The sequence below is a fragment of the Prunus avium genome, chromosome 1, assembly GCF_965620075.1.
Source record: "Prunus avium chromosome 1, drPruAviu1.hap1.1, whole genome shotgun sequence".
Lineage (NCBI taxonomy): Eukaryota > Viridiplantae > Streptophyta > Magnoliopsida > Rosales > Rosaceae > Prunus > Prunus avium.
The window spans coordinates 45,999,194-46,021,509 of NC_142284.1; the positions used below are offsets into that span (position 1 = coordinate 45,999,194).

General features: G+C 36.7%; 5 protein-coding genes across 6 annotated transcripts; 3 read left to right on the forward strand and 2 right to left on the reverse strand.

The window, feature by feature from the left end:
- The first annotated feature begins 31 nt into the window (after window positions 1-31).
- LOC110754607 (Calcium-binding EF hand family protein) lies at window positions 32-3,683 on the forward strand. Its single transcript, XM_021955696.2, has 6 exons — window positions 32-916; window positions 1,398-1,500; window positions 1,606-1,671; window positions 1,946-2,119; window positions 2,224-2,320; window positions 3,174-3,683. Exons 1-6 carry the CDS (start codon window positions 373-375, stop codon window positions 3,297-3,299), a joined length of 1,110 nt encoding a protein of 369 aa, XP_021811388.1. The 5' UTR covers window positions 32-372; the 3' UTR covers window positions 3,300-3,683.
- An 83-nt stretch (window positions 3,684-3,766) lies between these two features.
- Window positions 3,767-4,548, reverse strand: LOC110754609 (uncharacterized). The gene has a single exon (XM_021955699.2). It carries the CDS (start codon window positions 4,524-4,526, stop codon window positions 3,879-3,881), a length of 648 nt encoding a protein of 215 aa, XP_021811391.1. The 5' UTR covers window positions 4,527-4,548; the 3' UTR covers window positions 3,767-3,878.
- A 187-nt stretch (window positions 4,549-4,735) lies between these two features.
- Window positions 4,736-9,872, reverse strand: LOC110754608 (mitochondrial import receptor subunit TOM40-1). 2 transcript variants are annotated; one of them, XM_021955697.2, is made up of 12 exons: window positions 9,688-9,872; window positions 9,450-9,560; window positions 8,478-8,559; window positions 8,281-8,383; window positions 8,076-8,171; window positions 7,917-7,967; window positions 7,420-7,485; window positions 6,882-6,983; window positions 6,126-6,194; window positions 5,964-6,047; window positions 5,630-5,725; window positions 4,736-5,062 (listed from the first exon to the last, which is right to left on the reverse strand). In XM_021955697.2, exons 1-12 carry the CDS (start codon window positions 9,857-9,859, stop codon window positions 5,006-5,008), a joined length of 1,089 nt encoding a protein of 362 aa, XP_021811389.2. In that variant the 5' UTR covers window positions 9,860-9,872; the 3' UTR covers window positions 4,736-5,005. The 2 variants fall into 2 exon arrangements, with proteins under 2 accessions (XP_021811389.2, XP_021811390.1); XM_021955698.2 differs by having other exon boundaries at window positions 9,450-9,871.
- Window positions 9,873-12,065: 2,193 nt separating this feature from the next.
- PRMT6 (protein arginine methyltransferase 6) lies at window positions 12,066-18,439 on the forward strand. Its single transcript, XM_021955737.2, has 13 exons — window positions 12,066-12,430; window positions 12,874-12,939; window positions 13,143-13,211; window positions 13,635-13,670; window positions 13,850-13,915; window positions 14,305-14,373; window positions 14,529-14,606; window positions 15,114-15,192; window positions 15,561-15,655; window positions 16,329-16,413; window positions 17,239-17,435; window positions 17,686-17,804; window positions 17,907-18,439. The coding sequence occupies exons 1-13, from the start codon at window positions 12,152-12,154 to the stop codon at window positions 17,947-17,949; spliced, it is 1,281 nt and encodes a 426-aa protein (XP_021811429.1). The 5' UTR covers window positions 12,066-12,151; the 3' UTR covers window positions 17,950-18,439.
- A 1,093-nt stretch (window positions 18,440-19,532) lies between these two features.
- LOC148297913 (uncharacterized) lies at window positions 19,533-20,748 on the forward strand. The gene has a single exon (XM_088248937.1). The coding sequence runs from the start codon at window positions 19,533-19,535 to the stop codon at window positions 20,736-20,738; it is 1,206 nt and encodes a 401-aa protein (XP_088105063.1). The 3' UTR covers window positions 20,739-20,748.
- Window positions 20,749-22,316: the final 1,568 nt, after the last annotated feature.

Consider the following 22,316-nt stretch of genomic DNA (forward strand, 5'->3'; position numbering starts at 1 on the left):
CACTCATCCTATAATATATATATATATATATAGTTATTTAATTAAATAATGAGTTGTTCTAACATCCATCAATAATTATATTAATATTATTAATTGAAAGAAGATGGGGGTGGTCACTGGTCACTCTAATAAACTGGGATGCGGTAGATCTTATCAAAAAAATAGAAAAGTGAAAAACAAGCAGCAGATCCACAACTTCCCGACTCTCCGAAGACACCTTCATCAAACCTCATTCGGTTTCAGTCTCCTCCTTCTCTTCTCCCGAGTCCTCTCGTCCAAATAATAGTCAACAACAAGGTCTCTCTGTTTTCTGGGTTCAGTTGAGAGTTGAGAGTTGAGAGAGAGTTGCCTTGCATTGAGAAAATCAGAGCAATGGCGAGGGCGTCAGTGTCAGTAATCATATACATAACAATAGCAGTCCTAATCCTGTTGCTTATCTCCCACTCCCCCAAAAAAGGCGGCAACCAACGTCACCGGCGGCTGAAGCTGCGGTCCAACTTCACCTTCGCTCCTCCGCTGCACCACCACAACCCCATCCCATTCGACCCTCTCGTCGCCGATATCGAGCGCCGCCTTGAGGACCGCAAATGGGAGCAGCAGCACTTCGATCTCAACGACTCCGCCCCCGCCGCCGAGTCTCAGCCCGAGTGGGAAGACTTCATGAACGCGGAGGACTACTTGAACGACGAAGAGAGGTTCAACGTCACCAACAGGTTGCTCTTGTTGTTTCCGAAGGTTGATGTCGACCCCGCTGATGGCTTCATCACTGAGGACGAATTGACTCAGTGGAATTTGAAGCAGGCTCAGAGGGAAGTACTGCATCGCACTCAAAGGGATATGGAGCTTCATGACAAGAACCGTGACGGTTTTGTTTCCTTTGCCGAGTATCAGCCCCCAAGTTGGGTGCAGAATGCAGGTCACCTTACCACTTCACTCACTACTTATTTACTCATGTCTTTTTTCTTTTTTCGCTTTTGATCTGTTTTGCTCTCCCTCCCTCCCTCCCTCCCTCTCTCTCCATGGAGATGGAAGATAGAGGATGGGCCTTCTTTCTTGGGTTAATTAAATTGCAAACATTTTGGTTATTGCTCATATCTTGCTCCTCCAATATCTATCTATTTGCTGCTATTAGATTGGCTTTACTGCTGAAATTCGATCTAGGGCTATTATGCTATGTGGCATTTGTGAATTTTGGTTTCCGCAAGCAATCTGTTAAATTATTGTAAAACGAGGGTCATTCTTCAGTATGTTCGACTGTTCCTAGATAGTACCAATGGTCCAATGGCAATGAGTGAGAAGAAACTTAGTATTGTATCTGATAAAAGGATCTTGTGTTGTTTAGGTCATCATTTTCATGTCATTTTCTCCTTGTTTCTGATTTCTGTTCCATGTACCAGATAACAATTCGTTTGGCTATGATATGGGTTGGTGGAAAGAGGAGCATTTCAATGCATCAGATGCAGATGGAGATGGTCTTCTTAATATAACTGAGTTCAATGAGTGAGCTTCTGCCTTTCTTTCTATCAAGTTCCTTTTACTGTTTTGCATCAAAATCTTTTTGAAATACCTTCTTCAACTTGATGTCCATGATTTATGCTTTTCTAGCTTTCTACACCCAGCTGACAGCAAAAACCCAAAGCTACTTCAGTGGTTGTGCAAGGAGGAAGTAAGGTGATATTAATTTCTCTTCTCTGAAATTCTAGTTTGTCCTATGCATATGACCCACATCTGTTTGTAAGATTTAGTTTATGGCACAGCATCAGTTAGGACAATTTTCAAGCAACTAGGTTGAATTTTATTTTACTTCAGCTTTCAAAATTTTGTGTTTCTCTGTGGACTAAAGACATCTACATAATCTTATTTGTCGTTGTGCTTGATGTCATTCTAACGTGGTCGCTTAGCTTAGCTTAGCTTTTCTGATACGTTCGCTCCTTTGCTTCCTTAGGGAAAGGGACACAGACAAAGATGAAAAGATCAACTTCAAAGAATTCTTTCATGGCCTCTTTGATTTGGTGAGAAACTATGAAGAAGAAAATCACAATTCCTCACATCAGTTTGATGATTCGATGGAGGCCCCAGCTAGAAATTTGTTTGCTCAGCTTGACAAAGATGGTGACGGGTACTTCTTAAGCTGCTTTTATTTATGTGTAATTATTCTGAGCTACTTTAAGGGTTTCCTTTTTGCTAATCATTTTACTTGTTTCCACCCTGCATTATCCACAGATATTTGTCAGATGCAGAGTTACTTCCTATTATTGGAAAGATACATCCATCAGAACATTACTATGCAAAACAACAAGCAGATTACATCATATCACAGGTAATCATTCTACAAATGAAAACTATTTTCTTTCTTAGTTTTGATGGATCAATTAGTTTGTGCTTTCTGTGTCATATAAATATGCACGTATGGTTCCTATGAGTTGATCTAGTAGCACTTTTTATGTGGAAATTAACATGGCTAGTCAGTTTTTCTCTTTCTGGAGCATCTTCAGGTGTCAGAATTTTGTTGATTTATCTTATAAGCTATGTGATATTCAAAGATTAGTGTAAGCTTATGATGTAAAAGGAAAATTGAAGATCAATAGTGCTCTGAAGTTGCTTGCAGTTTATAGACTGGGCACAGCTTGGTTTTTATATGTTGGTAGTTGGATTGTGAAGTTATGGGCAGTTCTTCTCGTTTTGCCATCAGGCTAGTATATTTTATACCATATAAAATGGTGGTTTTTCAGCTTATTAACCATGCGGCTGTTGTGAAAAAATTGAAGTGGTTGAGCTGGTAGAAAGCTTAGATAAGTTTTTGAAGAAGAGTATTGCAAGCACAGTTTGGCTTGCAATGCCTCACTTTGTAAAACTATCATGCGCTAGGCTCAAGAACTGCCAAAATCTTGTGTCACTGAAATTTATTGAAGAGTTGTAGATGAGACATCCGATGAAGTTTCACAGTAAAGATGTTGTGCCACCCCATCCCAACAGGAAAAGTAAAGAAAAAAGCATAAACTAAAAGATAGAAGTTGTTCTTTTATATTTGGGGGTTCCATAAGGAAGCTCGGAAGGGTAGAAAACTGATGATGTACCATAGTATATCTGCTCTTGTTTTTATGACTTTATAAGTTTGGGCTGGGTTTAGCTAATTCTAAAGGTTGTATGTGTATTAATTTTGTAAATTGCAGGCAGATACAGATAAAGATGGGCGTCTAACGCTGACAGAAATGATTGAGAACCCTTATGTATTTTACAGCGCTATTTTCAATGATGATGAAGAAGAGGACTATGAGTTCCATGATGAGTTCCGTTAATCTCATTACCGGCTCTGCTGCCTTATTCTTTTAGTAACATATAGATGCAGGATACTTGCTGCCATGCCACAAGTTGGGTAGGATTCAAAATCTTTGTTCTGGGTTTTTTGTTGGTTAATATGGGATTAGAGTATGAAAGAGATTGATTGGACCTCAGACTTCTTCCACTACGACCTCAACAGGGTTTGGTGCCTTTCCAAAAATATGAAACTACTCTCCTGTCTCCTCTACCATGGCTTAGTTATTCAGAATGAGGCCCATTTTGGAGAATGATTTATTTCATAGGCTGCTTTACAATTGTCATTACATGTAATAGATTAGTGAACAAAAGGGTATTATGATTGTTATTTATCAGAAGTTGAGCTCAATTTTTATGCCTTGGCATGTTGGAGCATTGCCGTTGTTTTGGTTAGATTTTGTACCGTTATGTTAGTCGGGTTAACTGGAGCCCAAAAATCCAATTACAATTTACAACCACGATTCAATGTGTCATAATTTATTCATAAATCTACTGTATCAAATTAAATATAATAAAAAAAGAAAAAAGAAAAAAGAAATACACACACACAAAGTATTTTCCTATTTACGATCGGGTCCATTCCCCTTTGGATCGTGGTGGTGGTGGTCGTCATCATCAGATTCCGATTTGTCCTTGTCGTCGTCATCGTCGGAGGGTGGAGAAGGGTCGAGGCGAGCGGCGTCCTTAGCCCAGCGTATCAACTTTTCAACTTCATCTTCATCGTCGTTGTCGTTGTCGATGTCGTAGTAGGATGACGCCGACGACCGGACTGCAGCATCGGAGGAGGGCATAGGAACTGAAGCCTTGAGGGCGGTGAATCTGGTGGAGAGGTCGTCACCGAGGACTGCCTTTAGTTCCTCATCCACTTGAATGGAATTGGAATTGGATTTGGAGACAGAAGAGGCAGCAGTAGCAGGTCCTGCTCCTGCTCCTGGTGCTGCTCCAGTAATAACAGTTTTCATTTTGAGGGCCTCGAATCGACGGTCCATATCGGCGTCGTCGAGAGAAACGCCGCGGGACAAGTGAGAGTTGAGAGACAGCTTCAGGAGCATATCGTCCTGTGCTGCTCGCAGCAACTCTTCAACTTCATCCCTCTCTGTTTCTTTCTTCGTCTTCCTCTTCATTTCTCTCTCTCTCTCTTCTCTTCTCTCTCTCTCTCTTCTCTTCTCTCTCTCCGATTCATATGCTCCAATCCAACTCCGAGGCATTTATAGAAGCTTGCTTGATACCATCAATTACCACGCGCGCCCCTCCCTCCCTCCCCTTGCGTTAGATTAATCCTCCTTTAATATTTTTTTTTTCTTCAAAGCCACTTGAAAAACTCAACCCAAAAAAACTTCTTAACAAATTAAATAGACGCTAAAAAAAAACAAAAACAAATTAAATAGACGCTGAAATTGTTTAGGGGGAAAATATATTTTGAGAGAAGAACAAAATTCTCAATCTATTTCATGAAAGTCACAGCAGTACCATACATACTACAACAATTCACCAAGTTCTAGTTATAACCATAGCATGGCTTGTATAATTACAGATATTTTGAATTAGTTCTGCCAACTTGAGCCAAACCATCTTCAACTGCCAGATGAGTAAAATACAAATCCTACCCCGAATTTGTAGTCTTTCTTCTTGTAGTAATTATGAGCTTTTATAAAATTTCATAGGAACAGCCCTTCAGCTTTTGCATCTATTCTCCTGCCGCCAACCCAAACCCGAATTTGTAGTCTTTCTTCTTGTGATCCATCTGCAAATAGAAATTTTGGAGATGCTGTTAATGTTACGAAATATGACTTGAAAAGATCAAGAACAGATGCATCTCCACCACATCCACCTGTGCAAGTTTGCAACAAACCTAAACCCTAACGGGACTCGATGCATGAATGGCAGGACCCATAAAATTGCAGTACGGCAGAAGTTTAAGTTTCAAACATTATCAACACATCGAAGACAAAGGCTCCAGCATCTATATGCATAGCTGATGGATGGCATTTGGTTAACTGGGACCACGCCCCACAAAGCCTAATTACTCAATTCAAAGATGCAGGAGGCTGAAGACAAATTCAGGTCTTCCGTGTTTCAACTTTCCAGTACACAAACAAACTTCAACAGTTCCACTGCCCATGAATTTGAATGAAATGAATGGGGGAACAGAAGAGCACACGCAACACAAGGAAACTCAGTTTGGCATGTACATAAACACACAAATACAGGCATAATAATCAATTCTTAGCTTCAAAATATCTATTTCCTAGCTATTCTTATATCGTCTTAAAATAGTCTATAAATCAATTTAAACTAGCAGATTTCTCACCTCTGCAGAAAGAATAAACTTAAGACCCATACTTAATCTCTCTTCAAGAAAAGCAGCCGTGCAGCCATTGGAATCAATCTTCCCTCTAAGACGACTCTGAAAGAAACGGAAGAAATAGGTTAGGTATGTATATGATTTCTTAAATTCCAAATCATGCAAATAGGTTAACGTGAATTGACATGGGAGAATGTGTTAAAGACCAAAGTCACCCACTTATGGTGTTTCCTGTCTTTAAATACGAAGATATATATATATATATATATATATATATATATGTGTGTGTGTGTGTGTGTGTGTCTTTCCATTTTTTAACGACTATAATAGCATAGTCTACCTGTCTGAGGACGAAATCATAGCCAACACTTGCTGTGACATCTCTTGACGTGTGGTTGTACATGAGGTCTGATGCTAGTGAAACCTGCACAAATACGACAGTATAATAACTACATATAGATAAGATATAACCCAAAGTTCTGAATAACATAACTTTATGTACCTTTTCGGATACTTTCTGAACATAGCTCAAAGCAACCATTCCAGTGCTAGCAACCTGTCCTGTGGCAACCTGCAGGCAGAACATTGAGCATCACAAAAAATGCCTTCGCTCAGATTTATGCATGCCACAATTAAAACCAAAAAGAACGGAAAAAAGAAAAAGAAGTCTCTATGATTATGATGGGATGAAGAAAAATCTATTTGTACATTGGAATGAATGAAAAATCTTAAAAGGAAATTTTGACAGTGACCATTGACGAGGTTAGCAGAAAATACCAAACCCAACACCCCTTATCTTCCCTCCTTTATTTACAGAAACTTAGTGCACAATCTTGTGCAGCATCACTGGGAAAGAGTAAGCAATGGTATGCACGTACTCAACAATAATGACTTGACTTTTGAACCTATTAAGATGATTTGGAAGTCTGGTATCTGGTATGCCTACTGAGATATAGGCTTTAGTCTCTGTTTTGCATAAAGATTGGTGTTCCTTGTTGGCAGAGGATGTATGGGGGGATTAATATTCTGATTGTTCTCAGTTTGTGCAGTTAGTTTTTAGTTGTTCTCTTTTCTAAGGCCAACAAGAAGTTCATTATTTTCTCATACCTTTTTTTTTTTCCTTTCTCTGTAAAAGATCTGTTATTTATCAAACAAATATAATGATAATGCACAAATGATGATGCATAACGATAAGATAAGGATCATAAATCATCTGGCTTCAAACATGTGAGGAGATATGAAAACCAAGCTGGAATACCATTTTATCAGTGTTGAACCGCGCTGCATAACCAATGCCTGACTTTCGATGCTGACCAGCCCAGAATACTTCACCACCCAAAGAGAAATGTGGAGTCACTGACTGCAAGAATATAGAGAACGTAGACAGATTTATCAGAATAATCCTAAGAACATTTCATAAATCTGCAGTGGCCTAGTTTTACAAAACATCTCCATCCTTGTAAGTACAGTATTTTTGTGTTGACCATAATCAATTACCACAAGAATATTGAAAAATCAATATATAAAAAAGGCGGCTACCAAAACAGAGCTTATTTTCAGTCAATCATGTTGTTGAGTTTAACCTTCAAGATCAATAAACAGACTACAATTACGATAAGGTCAGTATCATACAATATATTGTCAGTATCCCAATACATCTGGACATCTAAGACTATTTTAAGATATGTTTGATACCAATATGATTATCCCAAAAAAACCATGGGCACGAAATTAAATTGTTTGGTACCAGTGTTCACATTATCTGGAGGGTAAAAAGAAAAGGAGAATATCCTTACCTGGATGTAACTTGCTTGCAATAAGGCCCCATTTCCCACTTGAATCTGGGATCTGTAGTCTGAGCCCTGTACCAAGAAAGGAAACTGTCAAAACTAGAAACACCATATGACCAATGAGAACCACCATGTCCTTCTAAACCTAAACTTGTAGAATTATAACAAAGCTGAAGGCAATCTAGTATGTGTAAACTGAAATCTGAACGGTTACCACCACATCAAAAATAAACTCCCAACTCTAGGAACAACAGACATGGGGATAATTGGTGTTTATCTTGTAACCATTCATAGTGAGGCTAATGGAAGATAGATAAAGAATATACTCCTGCACCCCTCTGTAAACTTTTTTTTCTGATGGACAAATTTATTTCATCTAAAATAGAGGTAGCCAAAGATGCTTTTCAATAGTAATGAAGTTCTACAAGACATATAAAATGCAAAGTAAATAAATAACTTTATATATTAAAAGATCAAAAATATGATGAGAAGAGTGACCTGACCTTGTAATCAAAACTGGCCATGCCATGAGACATGTGCGGCTCATTTGTAAGCTGGGAAAAAAAATTTAAAATAACTAAGTTACATAAATACTTCCACTTTTTTTACACAAGAAAAAAAAAAGGAGTGTAATTGAAAAAACAAATGAAAAATAGTTTTACCTGAGCATTAGCCTTCAAAGTGAGATTGTCAGTCAAGTTACACTTCACTCTAGCATTAAGTCTCCCATCTGTTAATACCCTCCCAAAAAGCATCAACTAAAAATTTACCCCAACCCCCACAAAGAAAAGAAAATAACCATCAATGCTTCTTCCGCCATTTCCACTAGAGGTTTCTGGATAAGTAAAAATAGTGATGGCTACCTACCTTCGGGTGGTTTATAAAATTTGCACCAAACTCATAGTGAGCAGTAGGGATTTTTATGGTTTCAGGAGACTGAGAAGGAACTGTCATAGGTCCCATGAGTACACTGATGGGAGGTGAAAAGAGTAAATAAAATATACATAATAATATAAATAATTGATATGGAATGCATAAAGGCTCAAAGAGGAGAAGACAAAAACCTGTGGCTAAGGGAGAACTTCTGATTGAGTCCTTTGGTGAAATCAAAGCGCATCCCCTCAAAACATTCTGGCCGTAAAGACACTGCCAATCAAAGATGGAAGTCAGCAAAATACTGCCAAGCCCCTTGCCAATATGCAATTTCCTTAATCAATGAATGCATTGCAACCACTATCTTTTAGAAATAAACTAAGGTAGTGCTTGGTTCATTGGAATGAACCTGGAACATCTATGCCATTGTTTGGTTGACAAAAAAGTAAGGTAATAAGAACCTGAAAAATGTCAAATCCCCCAAAATGATGGAAAATACCCTAAACTCTAAACCCACCCAACACTGTACACTAATCTCACAAATACAGTCAGGCAGTAGCAGTACCACTGATGAGAGCACCCTCAACCAAAAGCATCAGGAGATGGTTATAATGTATAACACTAGGAATCAGAAAAGAATCAAAAAGCACCTTTGCTTTCACTAGAATAATGAACTTTTAATTACACTGTAACACATTTATGAACAATTCAACAGCAGAAGACCAAATCTTCCAACAGACGGTTCAGCATATAAATTACCCGAAACCAATACAATCATAAAGGTAATATCTTTGACGCCCGGTAACAAAAAAATTTTAAACAACAAACCCTGAGAAACACAAAGGAGTTATAAGCACCTACATGGGATTCAAATGTTAAGCTTTTCGGCTTTTCAAAACCTGTACTAATAAACCAACTAATTCATATTCCTTCATTAGTCAAAGGTTTGTCTTTTTTTAACAATCCCATACCTACACACTACACTACACAACAAAAGGCATACCAACAATGAGCAAACAGGAACAAAAGAGAGCAACTTGGAAGCTTAAATTAAACTCAGCAGACTGGTACATGGAATCACAAAGGGATAGAACAAATTATAACCCATGAGTCATTATCCAAAAAGTGATAAAACAAAAAACGAAAAGAAGTTGATACTGAACTGAGAGCTTCACGTTGGATTTCTTCATAGGGTATGGGGCAAGGCAGGTTTGTGTAGTCCAGTTTCTCGTTCATAGGCTTCGTCTCCGCAGCCTCGCTTCGCGTGGTAGTGCCTGGAGGTACAAGACCCGCCATTGCTTTGAGTTCCTTCTGATTCGAAGATGAGAGAGAGAGAGAGAGAGATAGAGAGAGAGAGAGAGAGAATTAGAGAATTGTGAGTTGAGGGTTTTGGGGTTTAACCGTTTAAAGAGAAGGCCTCCTTCATTCTTGGTGGATACGGCAGTGAAATCCTCACCACCGCCACGGTGGGATTCACATCCAACTCAGCTGCCCAGTGGGTGTTGCAGCAAAAAAGGGAAAGAAAAAAAGGGGAAAGAAACACAAGGCGCCCAACCCAAACTAGGCAAACCATCAACCATCCTATTTCTTTCTTTATCAATAAACATGAAGAAAAAAAAAGTTTATTGATTTATACAATTAAGAGAGAATGATATGTTATGTGTCAAACTCGTAGAATACTACGGTAGTATAGTCACGTGGTATATTTTGTACATGTGTTATAATATAAGTAATATTTTTTTTATATTATTTAAAATAAACCATTTTTTCCGTTCATATTATAACACATGTACAAAATATACCACAGCCATACTACTGTAACATTTTTGGTAATTTAAATTTTCTTTTCATTAATTTCCTTTAATATGAAATATGAAAATTTCGAACTTATTATGCATTTATGCAAAATAGAGAAACTTACCACTAGAAGAATAACTAGTTAGATTTTTTGGCCCAACCTATAATATCTTTTGAGTGCTGCTAAACGAACCCTAAAATTAACTGAGTACACCCTATGAGTTAAGTACACCCTAATGTTTAAATTATAATGTAAAATTAACTAAGTACACCCTATTTAACTACCAAAAATACCCATGGTACACCCTCTTTAATTTTTAATCTTTTAAAGTATTTAAAATAAAAAAATTACAGTAAAATAATAATAAAATAATATTTTGACAAAAAACTCTCTCTCTCTCTCTCTCTCTCTCTCTCTCTCTCTCTCCTGCTTCTTCTTCTTCTTTTCTCTCTCTCATGTGCAACCACCACCACCTGGAATTGCAGTTCTCCACCACGACCACCATGTGTTTTTTGAAAACATCTAAATTGGGATTGGGATTAGATTGTTGCATTTGAGAATTGGGTTTTAATGAGTTGCCATCGGAGTTGAAGTAGAAATGGTGACTAGGGTTGTTAAGGGGGGTGGCGTAGAGAATAGGATCTCAGGGGAGTTGAGATCTGCTGTCCCCAAATTCCCTGTCTCCTCATGTCCTTTATCTAAAATTTTGACACGTCTCTCAACCTTTAACAATACACAAACATTGTTAACTCGTATGGAAAATAATGTAAAATATCAATAGGCATTTTGAATGCTTCTTCTCCCTCAACCATGGCATTCTCAGACTCTCCTAGCCTCCAACCTTGCAGCGGAGAACTCTTTGGGTGTGGGTTTCCAATATTTCAGCATGAATTGGTTTGTGTTATTGATTGTTTAAGTTTTATGCATAAAAATATCAAATTGGATCAATACAGTTCTCATGGATTCCCTGTTGTTTGTTAAAAATTAAGTCAATTTGTTTGAAGGCATGGATTCAAAATAATAAATACCAATATTATTTTATCTTTTTGGTTATTTTATATTAGGGTAAATTAGTAATTCAATAAATAGTTTAGTAGCAAGGTGTACTCAGTTAATTTTAGGGTTCGTTTAGCAGCACTCTATTTTATTGTAGCAAAAAAAAAGGGAGATTCACTATTATACCAAATATAGGAGTCTAAATTAAAAAAAAAAATACCCTATATGAAATGGACTTTATAAACACACAAAAAACCCATTTACAACATAACAAAAAGGCTTTTAACTTTTTTTAAATTACAAAATTGTCATTGCTTTCTTCAAACAAACCCAACCCTAAAACCTCATAAAAAAAGCCCGAAACACTCAATAGGACATCAAAGTAATATAATAATCAAAATTAAATTCAATAGGGTTAGCTATCATTTTTTGGGTTTGTTTATAAAAATTAAATGATGTAGGGTTTATTTATAGTTTTAGTGCTAAGAATGAGCATATGACTAAATATCTCAAAAAAAAACCTATGACATCTTTCCTTGAATGTATGTGTTGGATGTTTCTCCTCGGGGAAATTATTAAATAAAAAATAAAAAGAGAGAGATAGATAGAAAATATGTGTGTACAACGAAATCATTTTTTTTGAATTTTTTTTATAAATATATTGAAGCCATTCATTAGAAGAGTAACAACATTTTTATTAGAAGCATAAAAAATTTAGTGTTTTTATTAGAATATTAGAGGTACAATAAAAATGTATTAAATTCAATCACTTTTTTTTTTATTGAAAAATTCAAACGAAATTTTTTTTTTAATATAAGCGACTGAGGGAGGGTGTTTACTGGATGTTTAAGGATTTTGAAAAATTCAAGGGCTTTTATTTACCGTATAATTGACAAAATAAAATGCGGTCCAAGTTATTAAATAAAATAAAATATTTTAAAAAAAACTAGACGAAAAGAAAAGAAAAACTTAAATTTGGTGAAAAATGTGAACGTCAAACGGCGCTTTATTTCTTCTCCCTCAAAATTGGGTCTGCCAGTGAGTGAGCGCGAGCGAGCGGGCACCAAAACAATGAACTCGAGCCCGGCTTACAGTAACGGCTACCACCCACAGCAACAGCAGCACGGAATGAGCCAGAGGGATAAAGTCCGCCGCGGAACACGTGCCAGGTCACGTGAGCTCAGAGAGAGCTTTGGTAGTGGTGGTAATTTTGGCGGGCTTAGGGTTTCTGAGCATAATAAGCAGCAGCAGCAGCAGCAGCAGCAACAACAAGGAGCGCCTTGTACCGACTTCGACATGGCCTATTTCCACTCCTACGCCCACGTTGGTATCCACGAAGAAATGATCAAGGTGCATTTTGAATATTTTTTTTTTCAGAATCGATTACGAAATTTCCTAGTGTTAGTCTCGGATTTCAATTTTTTTTACCGCTTTTATTCGCTCTGAGTTTCCGGTGGGGTTCATGGCAGCTGGGGAAATGAAATTTAGCTTTATGGGATATTCTATTGTTGTTACTTCTCATCACGTTGTTTTCTTCTTGTATGAGAATGCATCTCAAGTGGGAATGCGAATAAGAAACCTTGTTAAAGGATTTGGGCCATAACATCATTATGTGTTGTTTAAGGTCTGTGTCTTTGTCTTTTCAAAATTTCAAGGGAACAGTTGCTGCCGTGTCATTGGAAACACATTGCTATGGTTTTTTTTTTTCTTGGACAAACATTGTTATGGTTATTCTCCTGTAATTCGATCGTCATATAATTTATTGACTTATGTGGCAAAATTTTGTCATACAGGATCGTGTACGCACTGAAACTTATAGGACGGCAATCATGCAGCACCAGAGTTCTATAGCAGGCAAAGTAATGTAGCTGTAATTGTAGTTGAGAAGTGATATGTTTTTTAACTTTGGTATTGCCTTCTGTTTATATCTGTTTTGAAGGATTTATAAGATGTACCTTATACATTAGAAAATACTATAATGGGGCATCATATTCTGACATGTGTTGACCTTGTTTATACAATAACTTCTTCATTTTTATTCTCAATTGAATAATGCTTGCAGGTTGTAGTGGATGTTGGCTGTGGTACAGGCATTCTTTCTATATTTTGTGCTCAGGCCGGTGCAAAACGTGTAAGCTGTTTTTTAGATAATGTTTGATAAGTTGGATGTGCTTCCTTGTAATGATTATCTTTTTTGACATGGGGAAACTTGCTGGGTTTGGAAGGATGTTATTTGTTTAATTTAACTGCGGGTTTAGTTTAGTGTCCAATCACTACGGTTATTAAATGGTTCAGAAATGGTATGATGCCTGGGTTTTAACATAATGCTACAAACCCATAATGCCTTTTCATTTCATGATTGTTGCCGCCATCTCTGCCTTTCCTTTTCCAGTGACCTCTGATGAATAAAATTGGGTTTTCTTCTCCTTTTTTTTCTTTATACTGGGGTTAATATTTGTAAGTTTGGTTTAGTCACTTCCGTGTTGTGTCTCATCTTGGCATTATTGTTCCTTATGTATAAGATTCTCTTATGTATTGTGTTACAACCAACCAGGTATATGCTGTTGATGCAAGTGACATTGCAGTGCAGGTATGTGCTTGTAGTAATGCTTGTTACTTTTAATGCATGTGATTTGAATCTCTAGTCATTTATTTATTCCGGCCTTTTTCCTCCCAGAAAGGAAAAACCTCTGGTATTTAAAGTGTGCATGCTTGATGTAAAATGTCTCATTATCCTTAAGATCTGAAGCTCTGATGCAATGTATCCAGGCAAATGAAGTTGTGAAAGCAAACAATCTATCTGAAACAATCATTGTACTACATGGGCGAGTTGAGGTAAGCTTCTATGACCAGGACAATTTGTTGATTTTGCTTTTCAAAGAGTTGTTTATTATTAGAACTCTGCTCGCAAGCAGGGTTTGAAATATGATAAGAGTATTTTTAAAACTAATAGGTAGCATGAGATTCATACCTCGCTTATGGGGGATAGAAGCATTTAGTTCTTTGGGTGTTTCCTGTGAGTTTGTGTAGAAAATTGAGGCACTAAGAGATGCTAGTTGTTGGTTAGAGCCATAAACCTTCAATGTATAGCAGTATATAATGTCATCTGCAAGAGAGAGAGAGAGAGAGAGAGAGAGAGAGAGAGAGAGAGAGAGATATTTCAGTTGATGTTGATTTGAACTACAAATTTACATGCCAATATGGCTAATATGATCGTTCTGCAGGATGTTGATATTGATGAAGAGGTTGATGTCATAATTTCAGAGTGGATGGGCTACATGCTTCTGTATGAGGTAGATGTTAACATTTTTTTCATGATTGCATATTGATGTATTGCTATGACTCATTTAAAATTGTACCTCAGCATACAGATACCCATGGGTATATTTTGTGGTTTGCAACCTTATGATATATTTCCTTTTCTTTTGTTGGCATGCTTGCTTATTAGAGTATGCTGGGAAGTGTCATCACGGCGAGAGATCGCTGGCTAAAACCTGGAGGTCTAATACTTCCTTCAAGTGCAACGGTATCTTTCTTTTCCTTTTTTTCAATTATTGTGACGTTTGCATCTTTAGTTGTGAAACCTGTTACACTGGTGCTGCGTTGATATCATTGAATTTACAATCATGCCATATTTATTTTGTGACAGCTTTATGTGTTGTTAACTTCTGTATTATCAACTTAAATAGCTGGGATTGGTTATGGATTCATATTCGGCCTTGGGCATCCTTGTGGGCATCTACTTTTTCAGAGTTTAGGGAGTTTACCTTTTATTTAATCTATTTGGATTGGAAAACAGTAGTATCGTAGGGATATAGTTTTTCAATTAAAATGTGGTAGAGAGGTGTCTTAGTTTTCAGATTCTGGTTGTTGTATATTTGATGGATTTCTTGTTCACCAATTTGTAAATTCTGGTTTTTAAAATAAAATTGTGGTTTCTTATAAATAATAAAAAACAAGTTCTTATAATATAGCAGCTGTTGACAAATGAATTTGTTTCTATCATGCTGATTTTTATTTTGTATGCTTGCAGTTGTACATGGCACCCATCACACATTCTGATAGATACAGTGAAAGCATTGATTTCTGGCGCAATGTTTATGGAATTGATAGTGAGTACACATCATATTCTCAATTGTTATTGGCATATAATTGGATTCATATCGCATTTATGAACATTGTCAAGGTAAAATTTTCAGTAGGGGAGCACTACTCCCACACTCCAGTGCAGTAGTGTTTGTGGGGAGCGCGAATAGTGCTTCCCCTTTCCGGATGATAAAAGAAATGACTATCAACAAGCTCACTTAAGCCTTATGTTGATGGCTTTAAAATATATATATCCTGATGTGAGCTTAGTAGCAGAATTCATTTAGATACCATTCTACTTGTATACATGGAACTTTTACTTACTAGTCAGTGAGTACATGTATGGAATCATTGATCTCTAACATTTTATTTTATTTTATTGGACTTGTTGCAGTGTCTGCCATGTTACCATTGGCAAAACAGTGTGCGTTTGAAGAGCCATGTGTTGAGACAATCGTGGGTGAGAATGTTTTGACATGGCCACATGTGGTGAGTGTTCTCAATTGAGTTGCACGTATTCGTGTGGTGTATAGGTTTTTTTTCCCTTTTCTGCTTATGAATATCTTGATAATCATAATCCTTGCTACCAGTGTTGATGTTTTCCTTTTCTAATTTCCTGTTTGTTTTCTTTCTTTCTTTTTATGGGAGACTGTATATCTTCTTTGTGAAAATTTATAAATACTCGCATTCTCTTCCATAGATGCAGTGGCAATTATTTTTGTGCAAGAAGCTTGCAGTCTGAAACCAATTGCTAATAGATCAAAAGATAAATTATTAGTTCCAGAAGTGGGGACATTACTCATTCGTTGAGTGAATGTTAAGTTATTTAGTCAAAGAAACACTTACATGACTTAGATTCCTTTTGCTTGATACTAGTTGGGACCATAAGATCTCTTTAATATAAGGATTTCAACTGCTATTTTGCCATACACTTCCCATTAACTCTTATTAGAAAATGACGCTGGTAAGTCAATGAATCAGTTCACTGCTTCTCTTCTCGTTCTTGGACGAAGGGTTTAAAAAATCAGGGGTTTCTCTAATTAGAAGATAAATATACCGTACAGCAGATATATCTCTGAAGAGCTCCACTCATTAGTATTTCCATTTGTGTATGTAGAAAGTATACAATCTAAAGCATCCTGCTGTTACTAATTGGTTGTAGGTTAAGCAAGTGGACTGCCATACAATTACACTTCATGAGTTAGAATCTGTTACAACAAACTATAAATTCAAATCAATGATGCGAGGTCTCTCTCTCTCTCTCTCTCTCTCTCTCTCTCTCTCTCTCTCTCCCCCTCTCCCCGTTCCCATATATGCGGGTGTGTGTCGGTGCAAGTGTATATATTTCAATTCTTTGGTCTCATTATTGTTATCACTACATATTTTTTATGATGTTGAAAAAAAAACAATTTGTTTTCGATTATCAGTTTCATCATTTCTCAACCAAAAAAGTTCAATAGCTATTTCTTCAGACCTTTTAAAAATTCTTAAATTCTTGAAAACAATTAAAGAACAGTGAGAAACCTGGAAATGGAAACTTCTATTGACAGATACTGTTTGTGCTATTTTCTGATAGTGCATTGACAAACCCTGTGCATGTTATTTTCTTGCACATCTCAGTTACATGAGTTAACATGTGATGATTAAGGAAGGGAGAGTGAAGAGTTTGCAAAAGTATGATATGAAAAATAAGTCTCAAACTATCAAATTCGCTGTGTGTTGTTTTGAACAGTTTCAGGAGGAACTTTACTATGTAGAGAGAAATTCGAGTCTAAAATTTATACATTTTTTTTTTTGCGAATCTCATACATGATGAGTATTTTCCGTTGGTTGGTTGATTTTTTATTTTATTTTTATAACTAAGATGTCTAATCTATTATCCATAATCTTTTTTTTCAAAAAATTCCCAGGAAGGAGTAATGGATTCTTATGATTTAAAAACCAGATTCTTGTCTTTGTGGGGTTTTGGGATTTTTCTATTTGTGGGTTTTTGGAGGAGGGAGTTCTTATAGTATTTATCCCAGTTTATTCAGTATACACTGTTGTGGTTGTAACTATTCCTTAATTTACAGCTCCACTACATGGGTTTGCGTTTTGGTTTGATGTCGAATTCAGTGGGCCTGCATTAGCTGCTACAAATAATCATGCACCATCCTCACTTATTAGCAATCATCCAGTGGATGGTCAGCAGAGGAAGAAACGAGCAAATCCCAATGAAGCGCTGGTTCTGTCCACTGCACCTGAGGACCCTCCAACGCATTGGCAACAGGTACAGTATCTTTACACTTATTTAACCCACACTCGTTGGGCTACCCAGCTAGGTGATAACAGAACTTGTTAAGGTTTATGATGGATAAACGTTCTCAGTACAAAATGGTGTTCAGTTTTTGCCAGGAAACAGAATATCATTCAGTCTCATCATAACTTGATAAGTTTTTTGTAGTAACCCCACCTTTGCTCAGATCTTTCATATGTTACTGTGAACTTTTCTCAGTCTGTCTAATGAAGCAATATTGCAGACTGTGCTATACTTTTATGACCCAATAGAGGTGGAGCAAGATCAACTCATTGAAGGTTCTGTAACACTATCACAAAGCAAAGAAAACCGTCGATTTATGAATATCCACCTTGAATATGCGTGAGTCTCATCTTACAATTCATTAATACTTTAGTTCTTTAACCTTGGCAAAATCACAGATGTCTTGAATGTTAGCCTCATAATTAATCTCTGCTCCTGCAGCTCAGGTGGAAGATCCTTTGTAAAAGAGTCCGTAATGAGGTGATTCTACTAATAACTTCCTGTGTGGTTATTTCAAGGGAAGCATGGACAAGTCATGACATTGCTTAACCTGTGCCTTTCTTGCTGCCCCAAACTCACTGCAGACCTGGCTTCTCTGCAGAACTTTCTGGGTGACCTTGCAATAACTTTTCCTTACAATTGAAGAAAGATTACTTAGTAGAGAGAGATAGGCGAATTGATTTAGGAAAGATGTGATGTTAACCCTGTTTGTGCTTTAAGAATGTTAATCTGGTGTTAGTATATTGTTGAGGTTGAATTAGAATTGAGATTTGAGACAGATATAAGTTGCGACAAGAGGGGTCATGTACTTGTGACATTGTCAAGTTATTTGCGATTTATAGTGTGCAATGGTGTACTGACCCTGACCTCAACGGTAACTAAAATTTTGTGAGTGGAATCATCTGTAGCAACTTACAAATATGCACCATTTGTTCTATTCTATTCATATTAAGATTTTGGAAGTTGATGTTCAATGTCATGGCCTGTGTTTTTTTCTACCCCGAATCCCCTTCTCTGTATTACATTTTATATTGATTAAAATTTAAAAATTTGTATGATATTTTTGAGATTTCTAAATTAATATTTTTGAAATTCTAATGTAATTACATGACCCGGTAAAAAATAATTAAATGTCAGAATAAAAAAGAAAAATTCAAGTTGGTTTTTATTGGAATCAGAATATACAATCCAAATATTGTGACTTATTATGAGGTGGAATTGGAAAGTGTAGGAATTGTCTTTTGATTTGGTTTCCTGTTAGTGTTTAGGTTAGTGAGACTTGTTAGGCAAGGTATCAAGTACGATAGTTAATTAGGAAGAGGCTAGAAGAAAGCAAACCAACTCCTGCAAGGAAACAATTAACCAAGTTTGCTAGAGTTAATTAGCAACGACTAAGCAGAGAGAGAGAGAGAGAGAGGAAGAAACCTATAAATTGGCTGCCCCTGCCCCGCCCTTCTCCTTTATGGGGGTAGGAAACCCTAATATATAAATATATATATTTTCTGGTTTTCCCATAACACCCAGAAAGTTGTGCAAGGCACCTTTTTACTCTTAAAACAGTAGCAGCAGGAGCAGCTATTTTTCTAGCTAAGCTATTCGATCTCTCGATCTAGATTCACCAGTATTTCATTAATTTCAAGATTTAAGGTACATACTCGATCATTCTTGTTTTGGTTTTGTGTGCCTTTTTCATTATTATGTGATTATTAAGTAGTATACATTCATCGATGTCATGACACGGACTGTCCAATCCGACCCACCAAACGGGGCCATCAGGCATACATATTTTAGTTCTATCTATGCGCATACTATAACTATTTGATGTCGGGACTTGCCAGTATGTAGCCAAAATGTTCAAGACCGTGCTCAATTCTCCAATAAAACCTTTTAGGTAGGTAGCTTTTAGGTTTGATAGCCAAATTATTTGTCCTAATTAATTTCCTCCCACAGTCAACAAATTATGGATTCATTATTATTAGGGTTCAAATCATGGTATACATGGATTCATTATTAAGCTAGCTTATGATTATAGACTTGTGTTGCAGATCAGTTTAATTATATATATTGATGGAGAAGGAGGAGGGCTTGAATTATGATAAGGTTGTGCTGAGAAGTTGTGACTTGGAACTGCTTAGAGGCCCACATTTCTTAAATGACAGCCTTATTGAATTCTTCTTCAGCTATCTTTTTAATTCCCAATTACCAGATGTACATGATGATGATGATGATGATGATGATGATGATGATGATACCCAAATCCACTCGAAATCCAAAGATGACATCCTTCTGGTTCCACCTACACTCTCATATTGGCTAGCAAATTCCCTCGATTCTCAGAATTTAAAAGGGTTTGAGGAGTCTCATAAGGTAGCCGAAAAGCAACTTGTTATTTTCACGGTCAATAATAATAAAAATGTGAGCCAAATTGATGGGGGAACACATTGGAGCTTGCTGGTGTTTTACAGACAATCAAATACATTTGTGCATTATGACAGCTTGGGGGGGTTGAATCATTGGGATGCCAGAAAGCTTTATGGAGCAGTTAAACATGTGGGAGGAGGAATTAATATTACCACCTCTTCTTCTAATTCTAAAGCTACTGATACTACTACTGCTACTACTACTACATCATCATCTTCTTCTTCGACAATTCGATTTAGAGGTAATCCTCACAAAAAAAATATGAAAAGGGCAAGGAATATCAGAAGGGTTGGGATGATGTGCAGGGCGTCGCATTGGTTTCTCTACAACTTGATGGTCAAGGGGGTTCGCGATGATGATGATGATGATGATGATGTTGATGATGAAAGGAAAGCAGCAGCCCTTTGGGTGCCTCAATGTCATCATGGTTACTTGAATACTCCACGTACAAGTACTAGTACTAGTAGTTACTATGTTGATGATAACAATGAGCCTTGTTTTAGAGAATTACCGACACCGCGGCAGACAAATCTTTATGATTGTGGTTTATATGTGATGGCCATTGCTAGAGTCATATGTCAATGGTACTGCGCGGCGGCCTCTAGTGCTACTGCTACCCACGCGGATGACGAAGACGAAGGCCATGATGCTCGGTTTCCGAACATCATGAAGCATGTTGATAATTCTTTGGAATCGACAATGCGTTCTGAGTTGTTGGTCCTCGTTGAACAACTCACATCTCATTCTACCGGCCTCGATGATCAGCCGCAGCCCCAGCCCCAGCCCCAACAAACTAGTCTTCTATTATGCGATGATGCACAAGCACTTGATGATGAGAAGAAACTAATATGAAGTCAAATTCTTTCTTCCTTTCGATCCATCGATCTCTTTTATTAATTTCAGCATTTGTATCATCCTAAACAATTACATGTTTATGGAAACAATTACTGTCAACATAACATTCCATATGCATGCATGCACATATGGTTTCATAATCATAAGCTGCATAACACCGAGTGAGAGAAAGAGACAAAGGCGGCAGAGATTAAATTAAAGGATGATAAGACTACTAATTTTAATTAATTAAAAATAAGGACAACTTTTAGGTGCTATAATGCTACAATTATTGGAATTAATTAATTAATTAATTATATTCTGTGTGGTAATCCCACTTATTCTTTGTTTGTTAATTTTCTATGCGATCGGTTTGGTTGGTGTTGTCGTATTAATTCATTATTTCAGTTGAATATCCCTCCCTTAATCTCTTCTGGTCCCACAACCTCAGACTCAGACTCAGACAATGTAGTTGTGAATGAATTGTGCCAAAAGAGTGAGCTCAGCCGCCATTATAGTCGATTATATACGAATTTGCTTTTAAACTAACAATCCACTCACTCATTCATGGACAAAGGTCGTGCCAATTCTATATATATACTTTTATCCTTCTCTAAATTAACTTCAAATCTTTGCAACAACTTGTGTTCATCACCCGAAAGAAACTCAACTTTTCTGTGGAAAATCTCTTGCAATCTTCTTTTGCAGGAATTTTCAAATAAAATAAAATCAACGTACTTCATTTGTTAGTTTTTCATGAGTAATATATATATATATCATCCCAAGTGCGTTTATTTTTGCCTTTTATTATTAATTGAGGTCGAAATTTTATTAAATAGTCGTATTCCATTGCATGCAAACTTCTTCGTGGAGAGTTTTGTTTAGTGGTTTGTAGGGTACAACAATATATACGATAGGATAGGATAGAACTCTCTCTCTCTCTCTCTCTCTCTCTCTCTCTCTCTCTCTCTCTCTCTCTCTCTCTCTCTCTCTCTCTCTCTCTCTCTGTTTAGTAATCATATACTTTCCACTAGAACAATGGAATGGCCATGAACTGATGTTACTGTTGTGCATGCTTGTTTTGTTCATAGTGCGATGGAAAAGTTTATCATGCATGGGGGAGTACTCAACCACTCAATGTACTCATGCATCTTATGCAATCATTATGCACATATATATACAAAATGTGAGTGGCTGGTCGACCCAAAAAAAAAACTAAATTCAAACTCCCCGCAACTCACCCCCACAGGAGAAACTCTACACGATTCAATCAATGGGGAATTGGATTTGGTTAAGATCTGCCTTCATTTTACAACTGAAAATTAGTAATCGAATATTGAAGTTGCTCGCTTACGGATTATAATATATAGAGATATCTAATTATATACCTATCTTTAGCATTAGTGTATAAAACACTATACCATTTTATTTTTATAAACAAATTCAAAAAAAAATCTTGCTATTGCCAACTGTTCTGTTTTTTAGTTTACTTAATATACTAATTTTTGGTTTTACCCTTTTGTTTTGAGTTTTTTGTTTTTTGTTTTAAGGTTTTGAGGTTGGGCTTGTTTTAAGAGAATTGATGGTAGTTTTGTA